Below are 19,406 nucleotides of genomic sequence, written 5' to 3'. Positions count from 1 at the left end.
AAGGTGGAAGAGCCGTGAGAACCAGACTGATGGACAGGTAAAGAGAGGGGAAGACAGCAGGAGAACAACAGATAGAAAGTCTGATTCAGGATGACAGACAGGGTGAGGGAGAGGTGACGGAGACGCCCACAGGGACGGGGAGAGATGGAGGAATGCTTCCTGTTTCAGACAGTATCTGTGAGACGACTGACACCCAGTTGGGACAGGTGGCTTACCTGCGGCTGATGATGAAGACTCCGATGAAGATAAGTAACAGAATCACGCTGCCAATCACAGACACCAACAGCACGGTGGAGTTAGCACCATCTCCGATGATGGGAGAGGGAACTAAGAGAAAAAAAACAATATTAAAGTTCATCTCAAATGTATAATTCTCATTTAAAGTGTCAGATTGAATTTGTCAGCCTAGTTTCATCAGGGAGGAACAAATCTTGTTTCTTTTAAGCTGCTGAAACAACCTAGTATCAAAGCTAGAAAACATTCCAGTCGTTACAGAGTTTGCTTTAAAGTGCTTTTAAAAATACCAGTGACTTTGTAGTGAGCAAACAAAGAAACTATCGTAAAGAAAAGGAAAACATACACATAGGCTATAATTATGTTACTTTAGAGAAATAGTTTCCGGATGAATGGGTGATCCACCCTAAAATTCAACACGAGTCTCTAATTGTGGAAACAAAGACTTGCTATTGTCGGCTCAGTAACATGCACATGGAAACCTACCTGAGTTGGTCATGAACTCGAAGGGGGCACTGAAGTCTCCATAGCCAGCAGCGGTACGGGCACGCACATGAAATACATAGGAGGTGAGCGGGCTCAGGCCTTTGATCTCGGCACTTCGGGATGTGGTCTTCATTATGCGATAGCTGCGCTCATTTTGATCCTGATTGGATGAGAGAAAAAGGAAACAACAGTTGAACCAACTTGTGGGATTGGTCATTAGGATTGTTTTATTTGGAATCAAACCCTGATAAAACAAAACGGAAGAGGGATTTGTCTAAGGTCTGATACAGAAACTACAGCCAGGCTTTTGTAGGGAAAACCGCAGCCTTGTTGTACAAAAACAAGGCTGCCATCTTTGTTTTCACTCGCTCCCTTGGGTGTAACCTGAATTTGCTTGTTCAAAATTCCCCCGTTTCATCACTACATCCAAACCACTTAAACAATGTCGAGTTTGAACCAAAACAAGCAAAGGAACTAAGTTTAATTATTTTTTTTCAATGTCCCCTAATGTTTGGCTTATAATTGTTGGATCACGAAACAATAACCTTTGTGTCTTGGTCTTATGTGTGTGTCAGAGTGTGTTTGCAATGGAAAACATCAGCGTGTAAGGGAAAGGAATCTGACCACTGCTGCAATCTGTAATCAGTCAGCCAGAGGAAGACACAGCAGGAGCAGAGAGAGGAGAACACTGTTATCCTCACTCTATCCCAACGGCCCACATGCTCCACCCTAGATCTGTCTATCCACCCCATGCTGTTCTGACCCGCCGGTTCACCAGACTCCTGCTGCGAGTGTGAGTGAGTCTGGTCTGGTCTTGAACTAAAATGCAGCTCTCTGGTTTTGATGTACAGTACCTGACATCATACTGCTCATGTAAAGGACTTAAATGAAGGCTTCAGGTTGATTGCTCCACCTTAAACTGTGGTTTCACATGTGATGTCACAAGGCCTAATTCTGAACTACATTTCCAAAAGTACATCCCTAATCTCATGCTGTCAAGATGAGCAACCAGCCAAAAAGACCATCTTAAACCACCATGGATTACAAAATCAACCAGCATTGTTTTTTTCTGGTGAAGCTGGCTGACCAAGATTTCTGGTCATGAAGCCTCATTGGGCTGTACACCAACATCCAGAACACAACATATGCTGTTGACCACATATGCTAGTCTTTTCAACAAGGAAGATCTCATCAGGGCTAAATTTTGGAAACTACTTTCACATGAATCATCTCACCTTCTCGTAGTACTTGACCTCGTACTCAAGAATGACTCCGTTGGGTCTCTCGGGTTGTTGCCATGCCAAAGACACAGCGTGTCTAGTGATGTCCTTGGCCTGGATGGTGGTAACTGGAGAGGGAGCTGGAATAAGAGAAAATCACATAGAGAAAAAGCTTAGTGTTTCTAGGAGCACCGACCACCAAGCTGTTTCAGAGAAACATAAACATAATAGTGCCATTGAGCAATGAAAAGGTATGAGATTGGAGATATTTATGCTGTCAAACTGAGAAAACCAGAAAAACAATTAAACGCTGGAAGCTACACAGGTTAGCATCTGACACTGTAGTGATTACAGCTTTGCAACTCCCAGAAAAAGGTTGAATCACAAAAGTGATGCACCCATTATATCATAATCATTACGGATCCACTCTGAGAATCAGGCGAGTGCTTCTGATTCTTTTTCTCCTCTCATAATTCCACTTTGCTACTACAGAAGGTCCATTGATGTAGTCATCTAGGGAGCACATGCTTATCTGTAATCTTTAGGGTTTTATCAATGACACTCTACAGTTGCCAAAGGGGAATTTAAGCCAGATCCTGAGACGATTCTGGCCTAGTTTCTCAGCACAGATGAAAATTATAATCAGAAACAGATCCATGTTTAATATGTATCTTCTATTAACTTGATTTTTACATTTCCTGTCGAAAATCAGGAAAACATGCTGCTATACAGTTCTCAGTGGGTGGAAGAGAAATGTTATATGGTTGCTAGGGTAATACTGATATAGCCCTTAGCAAGCACCAGTAGAGAAAAGCAGATCTGGCTTCAGTGCTGTAGGGCAATATCTGCTCAGAACCCCGATATACGGGGTCATAAAAGCTAAGAACAGACGGTCAAGAGTGAAGGTCTGTTTGAAGAGTGTTCTGTACAGGTGTCATGGCTATTACAATCAGAGTTCACCAAGACAATGATGGTGAGAAAGACACTTGGAAGACCCCACTCCTGGGGGCCCTACACACACAGTCCCAAAAGCCAGACAAAAAGGCACTTCCTGTCTCACGCTTTCTCAAGAACCCGAAATTAAACACCTTGTAAAAGTTAACAGTCCACTCAACGCAAACAAATGTGAACAGCCAACATATGCACATATGCGCAATTTGACCCGACACGCGGTTTAATGCCATAAAAATCCATTCTGACAGACACAGGCAATAAGTAATTAGAAATTTCTCTGTGGTGATATAAGACAGAACACTTTCACAGACGAGAAGCTGATTACGGAGTTGATGACTATGTTCAGTGTTAGACTGTGGTGACAAATTCAACACATTAGCTTGTGACCAGATCACATGACAACATCATCCTGGTATTTAATGAAATCATAATAGTGGGAATATCATATTTAACAATATTTTTTTAACATAAACCACACACTTACCCGCTTGGTTAGTGGTAACAGTCACAGACACCGCCTGTTCCGGTCCAGGACTCTGCTTGGAGACCCCATTGACGGCCCATATCTCAAAGGTGTAGTTAGTGTGAGCTTGCAGGTCGTTTATGGACACCCGAGTGGTGCGTAGGCCCAGCTGCTGAGGGGAAAAATGGATGCCATTGCCGCAAGGCTGACAGCGTTGGCCGTCCGAGCTGCACCGCTTGCATATGACATTATAAGCAAGATCCTGCCTGCCACCGGAGGATGCTGGAGTCGTCCACTCCAGATTCACGGAGGTCTCATTCACATTGGAAATAAGGTGCTGAGGAGCAGATGGGGGCTCTATGAAAAGACAATTTTGGAAAAATAAACAGTTAAGAGATTCTATGACAAAATATGCACATGATTTCCAGTGATGTCTGAAAGTTTTGGAACAAACAAAACAGGATTATGACTTTGGCAAGAATTGATCTCAAAATACACCCATGGCAAGGGAATCTTCAATGGAAAGCAAATACACACCCGCACACACACACCTTTTTATTGCCACTGCAGGCAGATGATGTTACAGGCTATGACGGATACAAGTCTGTTTGTGTGCTTGTGTGTATTGGCGCTGTTTTTCTCTGTGGTGTTTTCGTAAACCAGGCGCTGCTGAATTTAAAGATAATTACATTTATGACAAACCAGCACCACAGGCGAAGCAAGGCTAGCTGCGCAAAGAGGAAATACTCTAAACCCGCGAGAAAGAGAGAGAGAGAGAGAGAGAGAGAGAGAGAGAGAGAGAGAGTGAGAGAAAGAGAGAGAGAGAGAGAGAGAGAGAGAGAGAGAGAGTGAGAGAAAGAGAGAGAGAGAGAATGATTACATCTCCATAATTGAGCAACTTGCTGATAGGGATCTCATAAATGCTAATTTGGTCGCCCTCGCTGCCATCTCTGGTACAGCAAAGCAATGACGTTCTTGTCATAAATATGGTTCTCTAAATCAGCAGTCTCAGGTTGACATTCTCATAAAATCTACTCGGAGGAACTTTTTATTGCTCAGGAGTTGCTCTTTTATTGCTCAACTGAGTCCTCAGGAGAATTCAAGTATTAGAGGTTTCTCCTAAAATTCCTGAGGAGAAATAAACATAGAAAGAAGTGTGACAATTGTCAACATACATTATAGAGCTTTTAAAAAAGAATAATTTCGTTAAGAGAAAACTGGATGAGATATGTTTGAGTTCAGATTGAAATTTCAAGACTTCGGTAGCTTGACAACTTTGAGCAAAGTTTGAGACAGTGTTGAGTTCACTTTTGAAACTCCAGAGGATTTGAGATTGTTATGGTCTTCATTAACATGACAAAATCCGAAAAGCTAGAGATAACCACCTTATTTTTCAACCTGGAAGTAATCAAATCTGTAAATCCGTGAGACTTCCAATTCATTAGCCGCAATAGGTAAATAATTAAAAGAATAATAAAGTGCAGTAAATGGAAAACTATTTGCGCTACAAACCAGTATGTTTATTATTACGATAATACATAAAAAAATCAAGATAACAAATACCAGTTTGCAATTTCAAGCAGCATAACATACTTTTTTTGTAAAACTAAAATAACTGGTAGTGGATGACACCAAAAGCCTTGTACATTAGAATTACAAATGGCTGCACTTGCCTGTTGTTAAAAATAAGGTGGATTGGCATTAAATATAAGGTCTCATTTTTATTTCATTGCTCTCAAGGAAAAACAATTGAAATATTAAAGATAAAGTATGTCTCCTCATCTCTCACTGGCCGGACAAGCAGGCAATCCCGCCTCCAACTTGCACCACTGGTTAAGCCAAAGTTGGCATATTTAGCTGGGATAGACAAGACTACTTTAACCAGAAAGAAAGAATAACTCCCTTCACTCTTTAAAAGATCTCGTTTGAGATTTTTCATTCCTGTGGGTGGTCTCGCGTACCACACATTCAACATTAAACTCAGAGAAGTGAGTAAGAGGACAAACATTCAAACAGGATGTGTCTCATTATCCCTCCTCGAGATCTCCCCATATGGCAAAAGCCATTTTCAAATATCTCCATATCCTCCAAATCAGTTAAACACTTCAAACACATATCTGACACAGGTCTGGATTAGATTGAATTCCTCCTGGCTGAGCTTTAAGTGTAAATGGTCTTTAAACTCTGTTTAACCTGTATTAAGTATGTGGCTGGTGTACCCACCCGGCAGACTGGGGTGAACCGAGCGCGCTCCCACGGTGCCTCTGTGCCACACGCTCCGTGATTGACAGGAGCTGATTAAGCCGACTGGCTTCGCTGCATTTTAATACGATAAGGTGAGAGAGAGTCTCAGCTCGGCAAGCGTAATGGGGTCGTTTCTCTCGCACCTCTTCGTTGTCTGTCTCCCCACTTTCTCGCATTTCGCTTTATTCCCTCCCTTGCTACCTAGCGCCTTTTTATCTCGATTTTTGAATGCGCCTTTTAGTGCATTGGCTGTTGAGTATGTGACGGCTGCTTCTGGGTGAACGACAGACGGTGATATGAAAGAGAGCTCCAATTAGAGAGAGGCTAGAGAAAGGAGATAGAAGCGAGAAAGACAATCCGATACGTAAAATGGATGCCCGATAGGTGCATGAGAGCCCTTCCTCCTCAACCTGTCGCCCCTGATCATTCAGATCTGGAAAACCTATTAAATCTGACACCATGAACACATCTGGCCTGGGTGCCTCTCTGCCCCTTTCCCACAGATCTTTAATATATTTATTACGTAACGCTTTTTAGATCACCCCGGCCTAAGCGTGTGTGTCTGCAAAAACAAGAGTGCTTCGTATGTGAGAAAGAGTGTGTCATAAACGATTTGACGTGTGTTCGGCATTTTTTTTATGATCAACCCTGTCGTCTTGGCTCAAAGCTGTGCCATGTCAACTGTGCTGGTCTCTATTTAACAAGCAGAACACTGTTATCAAGTCTATGACTCACCTCAAGGTCTGACACACATATCTATCTTTACCCATCATGACAGGGCTCCTCCCACCTCACTGCTACACACATTTTCAGTCTGTCACGAAACTTTTTGATAAGACAATGCAGGAATAAAAGACGCAAAATAACATCTGCTGCAATTAAACGTCCAATAATTTGTCACTGTCAAGCACTTTTTTTATCCTTAACTTTGGTAAGCAGCCTTTAGGAAAACAGCTCCAATGGTGTGTGAAGTGAACAGCTGCAGTCTGATACATGTCCAGGCGGTGCTGGTTCTCCTGAGTGATATGTGCTTCCTCAGGTCAAAAACCCTGACCTGGTCTAATGATTGCTCATGTCCAGGGCGGTTTGTTTACGTCTGTGTTTTTAGACTTTTGACTACAAGCATAATCTGGTTCATGTTACAGTTTATCCTGACCAAGAACAGCACACTTAGACCGGAAGAGACCATCTAACTGAAATGTAAAATTACCCTGTGACATTAAAATGTGGGTAATTATGAAATGGAGTGTCTTTAAAACTTTAAAACTTTCTACTAGGTATTTCAAACTAACTCAAATTTAGCATGTTTTCATGTTTTAAAATTTCAAAATTATTCAGATTAAAAAAATTACTTGTTTTTATGTCATTAGTCCAACTGAAATTGTCTGATTTGTGCGAAGCCAGAATAACAGAACCAAATATTTCTCGGATTTGTCAACCATGTCTAGAGACTACCGTTCAGAAGTTTGGGTTAGTATACTTTTTTTTTTTTTTTGTGGAAATAAATTAATATTTTCATTTAGCAAGGATGCCCTAAATTGATTAAGTAGTAAATTGATAGCAAATCAATAATCAAAAATGACAGTAAATATGAAAATGTATAAAGTTACAAAAGATTTCTATTTCAAATAAACGCTGTTTATTTTCATTACATGTTGCAATATATTAAATAATAAATACTAATATATTAAAATAGAAAACAGTTATTTATAATTCGTGTAAGTCAGTTGTTTTCGCTGCATTTTTGTTCAAATAATGCATAAGAGCCAAAGAGACTTCTTCCAAAACCATTTAAAAATCTTACCAACCCCAAACTTTTTGAAAAGTAGTGTAAATCGGACTACAATTGGCAATGAATGCAAGCCTGAATGACAGAAGTGATGCACGATGTGCATATTAATCCATGGAGTCAGTGTGAACCCAAATCAAAGTAAATGCACTTACGTGTGCAGGGCATAGAGGCAGGGTCCGTCTCGGACCTGAAAAAGCCTTTGTCACAGGCACAGGAAGTGGATCCCTCTCTCACAGAGTAACTGTGCAGGGGACACTTGAAGCAGCTGTCGTCTGTAGCCAGCGCTCTGTAGTAACCGATCTTGCAGGCTGCAAAGAGAAAGAAAGAGGGAGAAATTTGAGACGGTAATGATCATAAACTATTCAACATATCCTGCTATAGTAGCTCATAGTTTTGTGATAAAAAACCGTAGTCTTTAACCTCCAGCAATCATAAAGACACTCTGTCTGTGTATGTTTATGTCAGGCCTGTGAAAGACACTGTAAGGGAGTGGTGTGGAATGTCTGAATGACAGACAGCAGTGCACAGCTTTATGACACTCTAATGAAGAGAGGAAGTGATACCAGAGGAATGCACTGTCATTAATCCTAACACCCAAGCCAAGCCCTCTCTCTCTCTCTCTCTCTCTCTCTCTCTCTCGCTCACTCTCAGCATTTGTTCCTAGCTCTGTTTTCTCTTTCAATCTCTCTTTTCAAGTTTGTCCGCTTTCTTTTATTTCTCGTCCATCTCCCTCCAGCTTTATTATTTTCTTCCTTTGTTTGTTTGCTTTTATATTTCCTTCTTTTTTTTCTGTTGCTCCTAATATGCCACACACACACACACACACACACACACACACACAAACACACAGCATAATTTCCTATTTATGGTGACAGAGACAAAGGAATGCTTTGAGGTCTTTTATTGACTTTTTTTCCCCTCTACAAAGCCATCGATACCCGCAGAAGTACAGATAGCATATGAACAAGAATAAAGCCGCACTACTTATGACATTTATCTAAGAGTTTATTGATCTGTAGATAGTGTGCAGATGTGTTTCCCTAAAAGGCCCTATCAATGTAAACGCTCTGTACAGAATATCACAAATCATAATATAATGCCTTTAGCGATAATCATACATGCTCTTAGCAAAGCATTATGGGAAAGAAACACAAAGCTTTTATATGGCAAATAGGACAAACAAGCTTTCGTGTGTCGAGAGGATGGGCAAGTCAGACTGGGCTTTGTGTGCCATTCACTTACATTCATATGAATGCGAACAAATGTGAATATTATTTGCCTTTCACTGGGTACAAAAGTTTGTGCTTGGTGAACTCTGACCTGCAAGTTGGCAATGCATATAATATGTCAGACCAACAGGGGATATAAACATCAATGATTGGCCTCTTGGGTGAAAATCAAAACTCATTATAAACTCATTATAAACTCATTATAAACTATAAACTCAAGGGTAAACTCATTTTGGTGGTTTTGCATCAATATTAGAAACTTAAAACTTAAAATAAAAAAAGTAAAGTAAAACAAAACAAAACCTTCCGGTTTCCTAAATTTGTTAATTTTTAAAAAATCTAGTGTGACTACCCTTTACAAGGCTTCCAACCAGCCATGTAGCCCCGCCCACAGTGAAATATCACTAGTGCAAGTATAACTGTATATTAAGGGCCAGATTTACAAAACAGGGCAAATCAGCGTGAGAGCGCAATTCCATAAAAGCGCTGATGGGAGTGGAAAGTTCTCGGTGTGATCTACTGATGACGCGCAAATTAACGACGCAGCCGGATCATTTCCATAGTGACCAACGCAATCTACCAAGAACAGCACAAATTAGCCTTGGGTCGCAAACAAGCAGAGCAGCTGATAATCAGGTGCAGGGGGTTCTACTAACAACACAGGCGCAAAATGGGTTAAGACATGCTTTTTTGGGGGCGTTAAATAATGGCACAAATACCAGTAAATTGACTAGCGAAAACCTTAGTAAATCACCTTGCATGATACATTGAAATACTCTCCTCTTAAGGTCTGCACTGGCGCAAGCTGTTAGTAAATCTGGCCCTAAATGTGAAAAACATACTGATTGCTCTGATATTGTTGCATCACATAGTATTTCCGCTTCAAGTGAGGACAGAAAAGTTCTCTGCTTTTGATTGACAAGATCCAGGAGGTCAAGACCAACAGTACTTCAAACAAGTGTCCCTCATCACTCTCTGCCTCATTCTCTCTTATTTTCTCTCTTAGCTGGCCAATTCTTTTAATCTCACATAAGTGTCAGGAACCCCGGGGCTGCATTAGTGCTTGCCCTCGGGAATCACCACCTTCCACTCTCCTCCATTTCTCCGTTTTATCTCTCTCTCCATCACAGACTACCCAGGGGCCAATCACTCGCAATCAGCCGCAACAGCAAGTTTGATCAGAGGAGAGAGTTAACGTACATCTTCTGAGAGGAGATTAACACAGTTTTGTCATCTTCTAAACAGGGTCCATAAAACAACAGTAGGGGGTTGAGGGATAGAAAGATAGGACGAGCTCAGGGAGAAGAGATGCGGACCTGGGTCGCGACCTCCACTGGACGGAGGGCTTTGTTGCCGTGCGTTGGAGGGGAAGGATGGGAATTAGAGCTAGAGGCTTCATCTGATCAGCTTTGGTTCATCTTAACACCAGCTGAAGGACAGAGTTAATTGAAGAGGATTCTTGGGAAGCTTAACACCACGGTATGGGGTGTGATTGAGAGACCAGAAGACCTCGAGTGCAGGAGCTTCGGTCTTGTTTATAAGCGAATGCACTCATTGACTTGTAGCACTTTTCTCAAGCACTTAGGATATCTAACACCCTCCACCTGCTTAAGAGCCTGAGTGTTTTCTCAGTCGCAGACCCTTACAGAGGGTGACCAGCTGTCCTCTCCCTTCCTAAGTCCTCCATCCTAGATCCCTCATGAGACCCCTAACAGATCCTGGTTTCCATTCCACACACAACTCTTGTCCCCCCTACAGGTCTGACCTTTCCACTCTCTCTCCATGAAGCCTATGACCAATGGGCTGGACAATAGCAGGACAATCACAGTCTCATTGTCCACTCTGGTGGACGATTGAAGAGATGAGCTTACTGCCTTTGACATAATAGGGTCGTAATTACCAGCCCATGCCCTAATATTCAGGGTCAGCGCTCTCGTCCTGCCGTCCACTGCAGGGACAATGTCCATCTCAATGAAGACACCATCTCAGACTGAATGCTTTCTATAGTCTTTAGACCTTAAAACAGTCACCTGTTGTCTTCCATAGAAAGACAAAACGCAGGGTGGAGTTGAGGACAAAAGCAGATAAGGCATTGTGTTGGGAAGCGAATGAATCATGGAATTCTGCAAGGTATGTGTGGCGGTTTATGAGTATTGAAAGATTTTCCAAACGGAACAAAATACTTCAATTAGATGCATGTAATCCGAGGACGTTCGGTTAGACACGTGAAGAGGTCTGATACTTGTGTCAATAAAGACACTGGTGGTTTCTATTCAGATGATCGCAAATAAATAAATAGTGCACAAAGAGGTAAAACTGCAGGAAAAATAAATAGTAATGTGAGGAGAAGTGGAAAGAAAAAAAAACGACAAAGGGGGACAGGAAAATGAGAGTGAATGGAGCTTCAGCACTGGGTGGTCTTCAGAGTGTGTGTGTCCTCTCGGAAATTCAAAACTGACTTAACTCTGCCAGGTTATATTTCTAACACAAGTGAAGTGTGACTCTCTCCGTCTCTATCTCTCTCTGTTTCTGTCCTTTTTTTCTCCACCACATCCTGCACCTCGGAGTAATAAAAAAAATGATAAAATAAAAAGTCATAACAATTATAAAAACAACAAAGTTACGCCAAAAAAAAAAAAAAAGTTTACGTTTCAGTCTTGAAGGTTTTTGTACATTTTGAAACATTTATTTCCATCATTCTTTGCATTTTTATGCATTATCCCATAATCACATAAAAATATGTTGATGAAAACCCAGCTTTGAAGACAAAGAAGAGAGAGAGAGAGAGAGAGAGAGAGAGAGAGAGAGAGAGAGAGAGAGAGAGAGAGAGAGAGAGAGAGAGAGAGACTTCCCGAAGGCAGAGAAAGTGAAGTCAAGACCTGAGCTAATGGCTAACATATTTATGACACTTTTATGATGCCGGCTTATCTCTGAAGCCGCTGCTCAGAAGGATCAACAGCGGCTAATCCACATCACATACGCACACTCACTCACATTATCTCATGAGTTGCCAGGTTCAAGTTGGAAAATCAGAGTCATTTTATGACATTTATCTAGTTCATGGTCTTTAATGCAGTTCCTTGCCCCTTTTGTCACTTAACAGGCTTATGTTATTTGCAATAGAAATATATACACACACATACTGCCTGTTAAATATATAGTTAAATAATATCTATATTATCTTCTATTTAGTATTTACACACTTATTTGTCATTACTATATGTTTACTAAATTATATTAAAACATTACCACTACACCAGTCACTACTCGGTTGACCACTCGTTTATACCTGACCAAAATTCCCTAAGTTATTCTTTTTTTGAACTTTTCAAACACTGCTTTCACTCTTATCTGATGCAACATCTGAATGAACAGAAAAAGAAATACAGCGAAAACCAGACATGAAAAAGAGAGATGATTATCATCTCTGCCCTCCAGCACGAACACACCAATTCCCTCATTGATCGGTTCCCACCTTCTTCTGCTTATTAATTACATCTGCAGTGACTGATGCCTTGATCCTCTCACTGCATGCAAACATTCCTCATCGCTGTACTGTGCGTGTGCAAGATGATGCTGTGATTGATGTGGCTCTAACCCCTGAGAAGCTTGTTTGTCAGCGAGGGGCCAAGCTGCGTCAAACCCTACTGGCTTTAATCTATATATATTCGCCTAGGTTTTATTTATCGCTCTTCTGTCTGCCTCTGCTTCTTTGTACCCTTCTCCTGCCCTCTCTCGCTCTCTGATCCCCCCCGAACCTGTCAAAAGTTTTCTGAAACTTTTCTAAAGACAGTCCCAAGGTCTTACCAAAGTAAGGTACGGTGGTACAGCTAGAGGCGAATGCACACAAATGACGTGTGTTAACCTTTATGTGCGAGAGCTCCGCTCTGAGGTAAATTATTACGTGGCCATCTGCTGTACAGAAGTGTGTGTGTGTGTGTGTGTGTTGCTGTATTTTATATAAGGAGCTACGTAACGTGTTGAAGGAAAAGAAAGAAGGGGGCAAAGCAGCATAGACAACAACTCCAGGGTAGGTCTTTCTGAATCATATCAAGATCCCAGCTAGAGGTTCAGATCTGATAGACAGGAACTCCACCTACACTACACACACACGGCATTTCAGGAAGTTCTTGATGAAGGGTTGGCTCAGGCAGGTGACAAGAAAACACTCTTTTCTCCTCTCAGTCTGCTGTGGGGGCAGGGATGGTGCAGCAGCAGGGATATGGAGGTGAAGTCTCTCTGAAATGCAGCTCATTGTCTTGTCTACTGTCCTCTGAGGGGAGCGGGCAGCTGAGAGAGGCAGGGGGCCAAACATCTCACATTCCTAACAATTCCTGCATAGCAAACAAGGAGGAGCTGCCTTGCAATGTGCGTGTATGCGGAGGGGAGGTTCACCCGAAAGATGCAAATTCAATCAATATTATGCACTCTCATGTGGCTAAAAACATGTAGGGTTAGATATCTACAAATCTAACCATATTTGACTATCTACAAATTATAGTCAAATAAGAATGTGCAATTTTGAACTTTCAGAAGTAAAATTTGCGAACTGGTGGAAACCACATTTTTTTGTCAGAAAGTCTTGATATATAGTGTTTTATATGATATATAGAGAATATTTTAGTATCGGTTTAGTAATTAAAGTAATTTTGTTATGTGCGCTTGTCACTTGCATTAGTTGTTTTTTTCTTTTGCAATAATTGTAAGAACTTTCGTACTTCAACTTAAACAGTTTCGGTTATCGACATGGCAACATTTCTAATTTTCAAGTTTGTTTATTTAATATTTATTTTATTTCAGCTTTATTTAGTTTTAATTAACAATTACACTGTTCACTGCAAAAAAATGTACACTGCAATATTATTTTACAGTGATGGTGAAATTTATCTCTATTGAATTTACATAGTAATAATAATAATAATTCATTACATTTATATAGTGCTTTTATGCGTACTCAAATAGCTTTTGAGTGCATCAATCCAGGATGATGCAGCATCCACCAGGATGATGCGACAGCAGCCATATTGTGCCAGAATGCCCACCACACACCAGCTTATTGGTGGAGAGAGAGTGATGAAGCCAATCAGTATATATGAGGATGATTAGGAGGCCATGATGGACAGAGGCCAATGGGAAAATTTGGCCAGGATGCTGGGGGTAAACCCCTACTCTTTTTCGAAGGACATCCTGGGATTTTTAATGACCACAGAGAGTCAGGACCTCGATTTAACGTCTCATCAGACGGACGGTGCTCTTTGACGGTATAGTGTCCCCATCACTTTACTAGGGCGTTAGGACCCAGACAGACCACAAGGTGAGCACCCCCTACTGGCCTCACTAACACCTCTTCCAGCAGCCACCTGGTTTTCCCAGGAGGTCTTAACCCTGCTTAGCTTCAGTGGGCAACCAGTCTTGGGTAACAGGGTGATATGGCTGCTACATGGTACTCAGTGGTACTTCGAAAAATACCATGGAGCTAATATACCAAAAGTCTAAAATCCTGTGGTAATACCATGGAATTGGAATTTGTCTGTAAGAGCATGGTGCATAAAGGTACTTCCAAACTTCATAAAGGTTCTCCTTGAAGGTTCTCTCTCTTACACTGTCTCACTCCCTTGTTCTCTCTTCATCGATTTCTTTTTTTTCTCTCTGTCTTTTTCCACTACTCACTCATAGTCATAATTGCCTCGCTCCATAGGGTGCAGAATCATTGTCCCCTCATTGCAAAGCCAACATTTTTCCCCCTCACTGCAAATGCTCTGGCCTGCAATTGCTTTTCTGGCACCCCATAAACCACCCCTCTCAGCCCTGTCTGTCTCTTTCAACATATCTCACAGGCAGGATTACTCTTACAATCATTAGCAAATAGCACTCGCTTCAAGCAGGCTTGGCAGTGGGCTCTCTCTGGACCGCTATATTAAATTCTGCTGAGGGGTCGAGGCGGTGTATTCGGCATGAACCCTAGCTAAGTGGTGCTCTCTTGAAGAGCTGATGCTTCTGAGAACAGGTCGTGTCCCGTCCACTTGTTTTGTTCAGCGGCCAGACCGCAGAGACCGCAAAGGGGCTACTCGGGGCTGGGCTGCAGCCAGTAGCGGCGGGACATGCTTTGACAGCTCATGGTGAAAAAAAAAAGAGATTCTCCAAGACAAACGCCTTAAGAAATGTGCATTTCAAAACCTGAATATGAGCTACGGCTTATTGGTTTGCACACTGAGCTGTGATGCTCATGTGGAAAATTTAAGTTTGAGTTCTGCTCCTGATCCTATTTCACTGTCTCCAACAGATCTCTCTTGAGTTTTCTCAACTAAAATTCTAAATTTGTCAACTTAAAACCTGCATAAGTTCATGTCATATAATGCACAAGGTCTTTAAGTTACAGCATCAGATTTCCAGATAGAACCTACTCTAATGTTGCCCCGTGAGGACCACGGTAAACACAGAAAAAATGAAGGTAAGGTCTGTTCGGTGCTGGTAGATGCCAGGGAGGGTCGTGGCCTCTGGGTAGAGATATTGCGCACGAGAGAGAGAGAGATAGAGAATGAGAGGGAAAAAGAAAGATAGAGAAAGGCCCTTATTGATTCTAGGAGCTTTTCACATGCTAATGCTCTCGCTGTCGGCTTCGGTCCCCCACCTCCTCTTAGCCAAGGGCCTTCAAAGGGAGGCTGCCACACAAAGACAGGGAGAATGCACTGTGCTGCCCGCTGAATGGACGCTCTCGCTTAGCGCGCAATCTATGCCTTAAAAAACACCAAGAACAGCTCATGACATAGAGAACATTGCACTGGAGAAACAGGCAGACTCTTTAAATCTCAAATGGAACGGATAAAATCTAACAGTTTGATTACATGCATCAAATCAGAGCCAAAGAAAGCAGTAACAACTTACAGTGAAAATAAGCAACATTAAGACTAGATTTTTTTTTCCCCTCTCAAGTGATCCAAAATTCAACACAGCACAAGAATTCCTTAGACTTGCTGAATGCACATGCAAAGGGTTATGGGTTGTGGTTACTATGAATGCACGGCCACAAGCTCATGCCTCAGAGCAGAGGTGTGTGCCGACGAGGTGGTGAAGGGGCAGAAAGAGTTTCTGGATTCTCGGATTAATGTCCAGCAAGGGATATTAAAGGGTAAATGTGTCAACACCACGGCAACGATGAGTGAATTACACTTCGCAACAGTCTCTTTTTCAAATTACTGCTTTGCTTTCTGTCACGTGTGTTTGTTTTTGAAGGTTGAGTAGTGCAAATATAATCAAGAGAAATGCATGTGTGGTTGGATTGCGAAAGTCTGTGTGCACACACACATAAATGCGCTGGGAGTCTGTTAAGGGAAACATACTCAGGTTTTTTAAGTAAGCCACATGTGTTAGAGGAGGCACGCAACACTGTAATGCTGTTAAGGGTCATTTACAGGCCAGGAGGAGTGAGTGTGTGTGTGTGTGTGTGTGTGTGTGTGTGTGTGTGTGTGTGTGTGTGTGTGTGTGTGCTTGTGTATATGGTTTACAAGGACAATATGTCAGGTTACTCACCAGCATTATGAGGACACCTAGGTTTATGAGGACACCTCAGTGTCCCCGTAATTCGGAGGTCATATATGTTATTTTCTGGCATAAATAAGTGCCCATATGAAGTTTGATCATTTTCTAAAAAATGACCTTACATACCATGATGTGAATGTGTATGAATACAACTATGACCTTACATACCATGATGTGAATGTGTATGAATACAACTATGACCTTACATACCATGATGTGAATGTGTAAATATTCCTCTCAAACCAGGTAATGATTTTGGTGTATATGTACAAAATATTGAGAACACTTTGACACAGACACTGTTATTACAATTTGAAATTAAGATTTTTGAGACTTAACATATAATACCTGTGTGGTGTTGTCTAGTTTTTTATATTGAGGGTAAAACTTATAACGTTCAGTTGTAAGTAAGTTATGGTTAGTTAATGATGAACTCATAAATTCATAAATGATTAGCAAGTGATATAGTAACATTTTATGAATGTTTATTTATATATATAATATATGATTAACGAATCATTTATGAAACGACTATCGGATCATATAAATTATTAATAAGTGATATGTTCTTTATTCTATGTAAGTTTTGTAGAATCAGTTAAGTAATTTACAATTGATTAGTTAATGATCTAGCTAATCATTTACAAAACATGACTGCGTTTCCTATATACACTGCTCAAAAAAATAAAGGGAACACTTTTTAATCAGAGAATAGCATCAAGTCAGTTAAAGGTATAGCGGAGGATCTTTCCAAATTTTAGATAAGACCCGCCCTCTCCACTTTTTGAAAAGTTTGATTGATTCACCAGAATGATTGACAATTAGGAGGACCAATAGTATAGGTTACCCACCAGGAAGTAAAACATCCTCTGCTATACCTTTAAACTCCTGGGATATTAATCTGGTCAGTTAAGTAACAGAGGGGGTTGGTAATCAGTTTCAGCTGTTTAGTGTTAATGACATTAACAGCAGGTGCTCTAGATGGGCAACAGTGAGACAACCCCCAAAACAGGAATGGTTTTACAGGTGGAGGCCACTAACATTTTTTCCCTACTCATCTTTTCGGACTGTTTTTCACCAGTTTTGCATTTGGCTAGGGTCAGTGTCACTACTGGTAGCATGAGGCGATACCTGGACCCTACAGAGGTTGAGCAGGCAGTCCAGCTCCTTCAGGATGGCTCATCAATACGTGCCATTGCCAGAAGGTTTGCTGTGTCTCCCAGCACAGTCTCAAGAGCATGGAGGAGATTCCAGGAAGACAGACAGCTACTCTAGGAGAGCTGGACAGGGCCGTAGAAGGTCCTTAACCCATCAGCAGGACCGGTATCTGCTCCTTTGTGCGAGGAGGAACATGATGAACACTGCCAGAGCCCTACTAAATGACCTCCAGCAGGCCACTGGTGTGAATGTCTCTGACCAAACAATCAGAAACAGACTTCATGAGGGTGGCCTGGGGGCCCGACGTCCTCTAGTGGGCCCTGTGCTCACTGCCCAGCACCAGGGAGCTCGATTGGCATTTCCCATTGAACACCAGAATTGGCAGGTCCGCCACTGGTGCCCTGTGGTTTTCACAAATGAGAGCAGGTTCACCCTGAGCACGTGACAGACAGGAAAGGGTCTGGAGAAGCCGTGGAGAATGTTATGCTGCCTGTAACATCGTTCAGCATGACCGGTTTGGTGTTGGGTCAGTGATGGTCTGGGGAGGCATATCCATGGAGGGACGCACAGACCTCTGCAGGCTAGACATTGGCACCCTGACTGCCATTAGGTATCGGGATGAAATCCTTGGATCCATTGTCAAACCCTATGCTGGTGCAGTGGGTCCTGGGTTCCTCCTGGTGCACAACAATGCCCGGCCTCATGTGGCGAGAGCATGCAGGCAGTTCCTGGAGGATGAAGGAATGATACCATTGAAGGGCCACCACGCTCACCTGACCTACATCCAATAGAACACCTCTGGGACATTGTGTTTCGGTCCATCTGACATCACCTGGTTGCACCTCAGACTGTCCAGGAGCTCAGTGATGCGCTGGTCCAGATCTGGGAGGAAATACCCCAGGACACCATCCGTCGTCTCATTAGGAGTATGCCCCGACGTTGTCAGGCATGCATACAAGCACGTGGGGGCCATACAAACGACTGAGTACCATTTTGAGTTGCTGCAATGAAATTTCAGCAAAATTGACAAGCCTGCTGCATCATTTTTTCACTTAGATTTCCGGGGTGTCTTTGAATTCAATCCTCTGTAGGTTGATCATTTTCATTTTCATCAAACGATGTGGCATCCTTCGTTCATAACACATTACCCAGTCCATATTAGTATAGATATCCAGCATGATATTTTCCCCCATTGAGATCTGATGTGTTTTCAAAGTGTTCCTTTAATTTTTTTGAGCAGTGTATGTATATATATATATATATATATATATATATATATATATATATATATATATATATATATATATATATATATATATATTTGTATAAATGATGATTTTTTTAAATAGTTTGCTCACATCAGGTGACCTACTTACCCCTTTATACCCTCCCCTGTCAGCATTTACACTGCAGTACACACTAGTGTTCAACACTTGTTATATGTGATGTGTAAGCATGAATGTACTGTACATGTCCCATCAAGATACAATCATGGACAGATCTAGAATTTTTTTTTCCTATTTAGTGCGTTAGTGCAGAAAGCAGAAGTTGAGCTATCTGAACAGACTCCAGTTTAAAATGAGTAATGCATGCAAGTTTAATGAAAAATGGCTGGAGAATGATGAGTTCTTGTGTTTGAAGCCAGTGCCTGCAAATATCTATAAGGCAAATTGTGCAGTTTTTAGAGATCTGTGCGAGGTGACATTGTCAGCTCACTTTTGCAAAAAAAATTAAATACTCCAAAAGCACTGCGTGATGAAGCCTGTTAGAATGCAGTGAGAATGAACCTACGGGTTTTTCCTGGGTCAAAATTGGTCTTTGGTGGTGGCCGACTGACTCTGTCGTCCTTTCTTGCCCTCTTTTTTTTTTAAAAGCTGTGATTTTACCACTGGATTTCATAGCTTTGTAAGATAAAATCCTTCTTTGCTAGACCTAATAATTATTTTGGTATATATCAATATAAAAAAATAGAATAAAAGTACATTTTAACTAATTGTCTATATTTTCTACCATATACAATTGAATACAATTAGCAGCTAGCTAACAACAACTTGCTTTGCCATTTTTTTCTGGTTTCACCTCAGTCT

At 41.5% G+C, this 19,406-nt stretch overlaps 1 protein-coding gene across 2 annotated transcripts in view; it reads right to left on the bottom strand.

The window, feature by feature from the left end:
• The window catches only part of epha4a (eph receptor A4a), a 76,097-nt gene that overhangs the window by 12,621 nt on the left and 44,070 nt on the right, over positions 1-19,406 (bottom strand). For both annotated transcript variants that reach the window (XM_084410247.1, XM_084410248.1), the window contains exons 4-8: positions 7,546-7,701; positions 3,379-3,714; positions 1,956-2,080; positions 721-880; positions 216-327 (exon numbers count right to left, since the gene is read on the bottom strand). In XM_084410247.1, the coding sequence (XP_084266373.1) occupies positions 216-327; positions 721-880; positions 1,956-2,080; positions 3,379-3,714; positions 7,546-7,701 (889 nt within the window). The remainder of the gene's footprint in view (positions 1-215; positions 328-720; positions 881-1,955; positions 2,081-3,378; positions 3,715-7,545; positions 7,702-19,406) is intronic.

Source organism: Rutilus rutilus (assembly GCF_951802725.1).
Source record: "Rutilus rutilus genome assembly, chromosome: 6".
Lineage (NCBI taxonomy): Eukaryota > Metazoa > Chordata > Actinopteri > Cypriniformes > Leuciscidae > Rutilus > Rutilus rutilus.
This window is presented reverse-complemented; position numbering and strand designations above follow the sequence as displayed.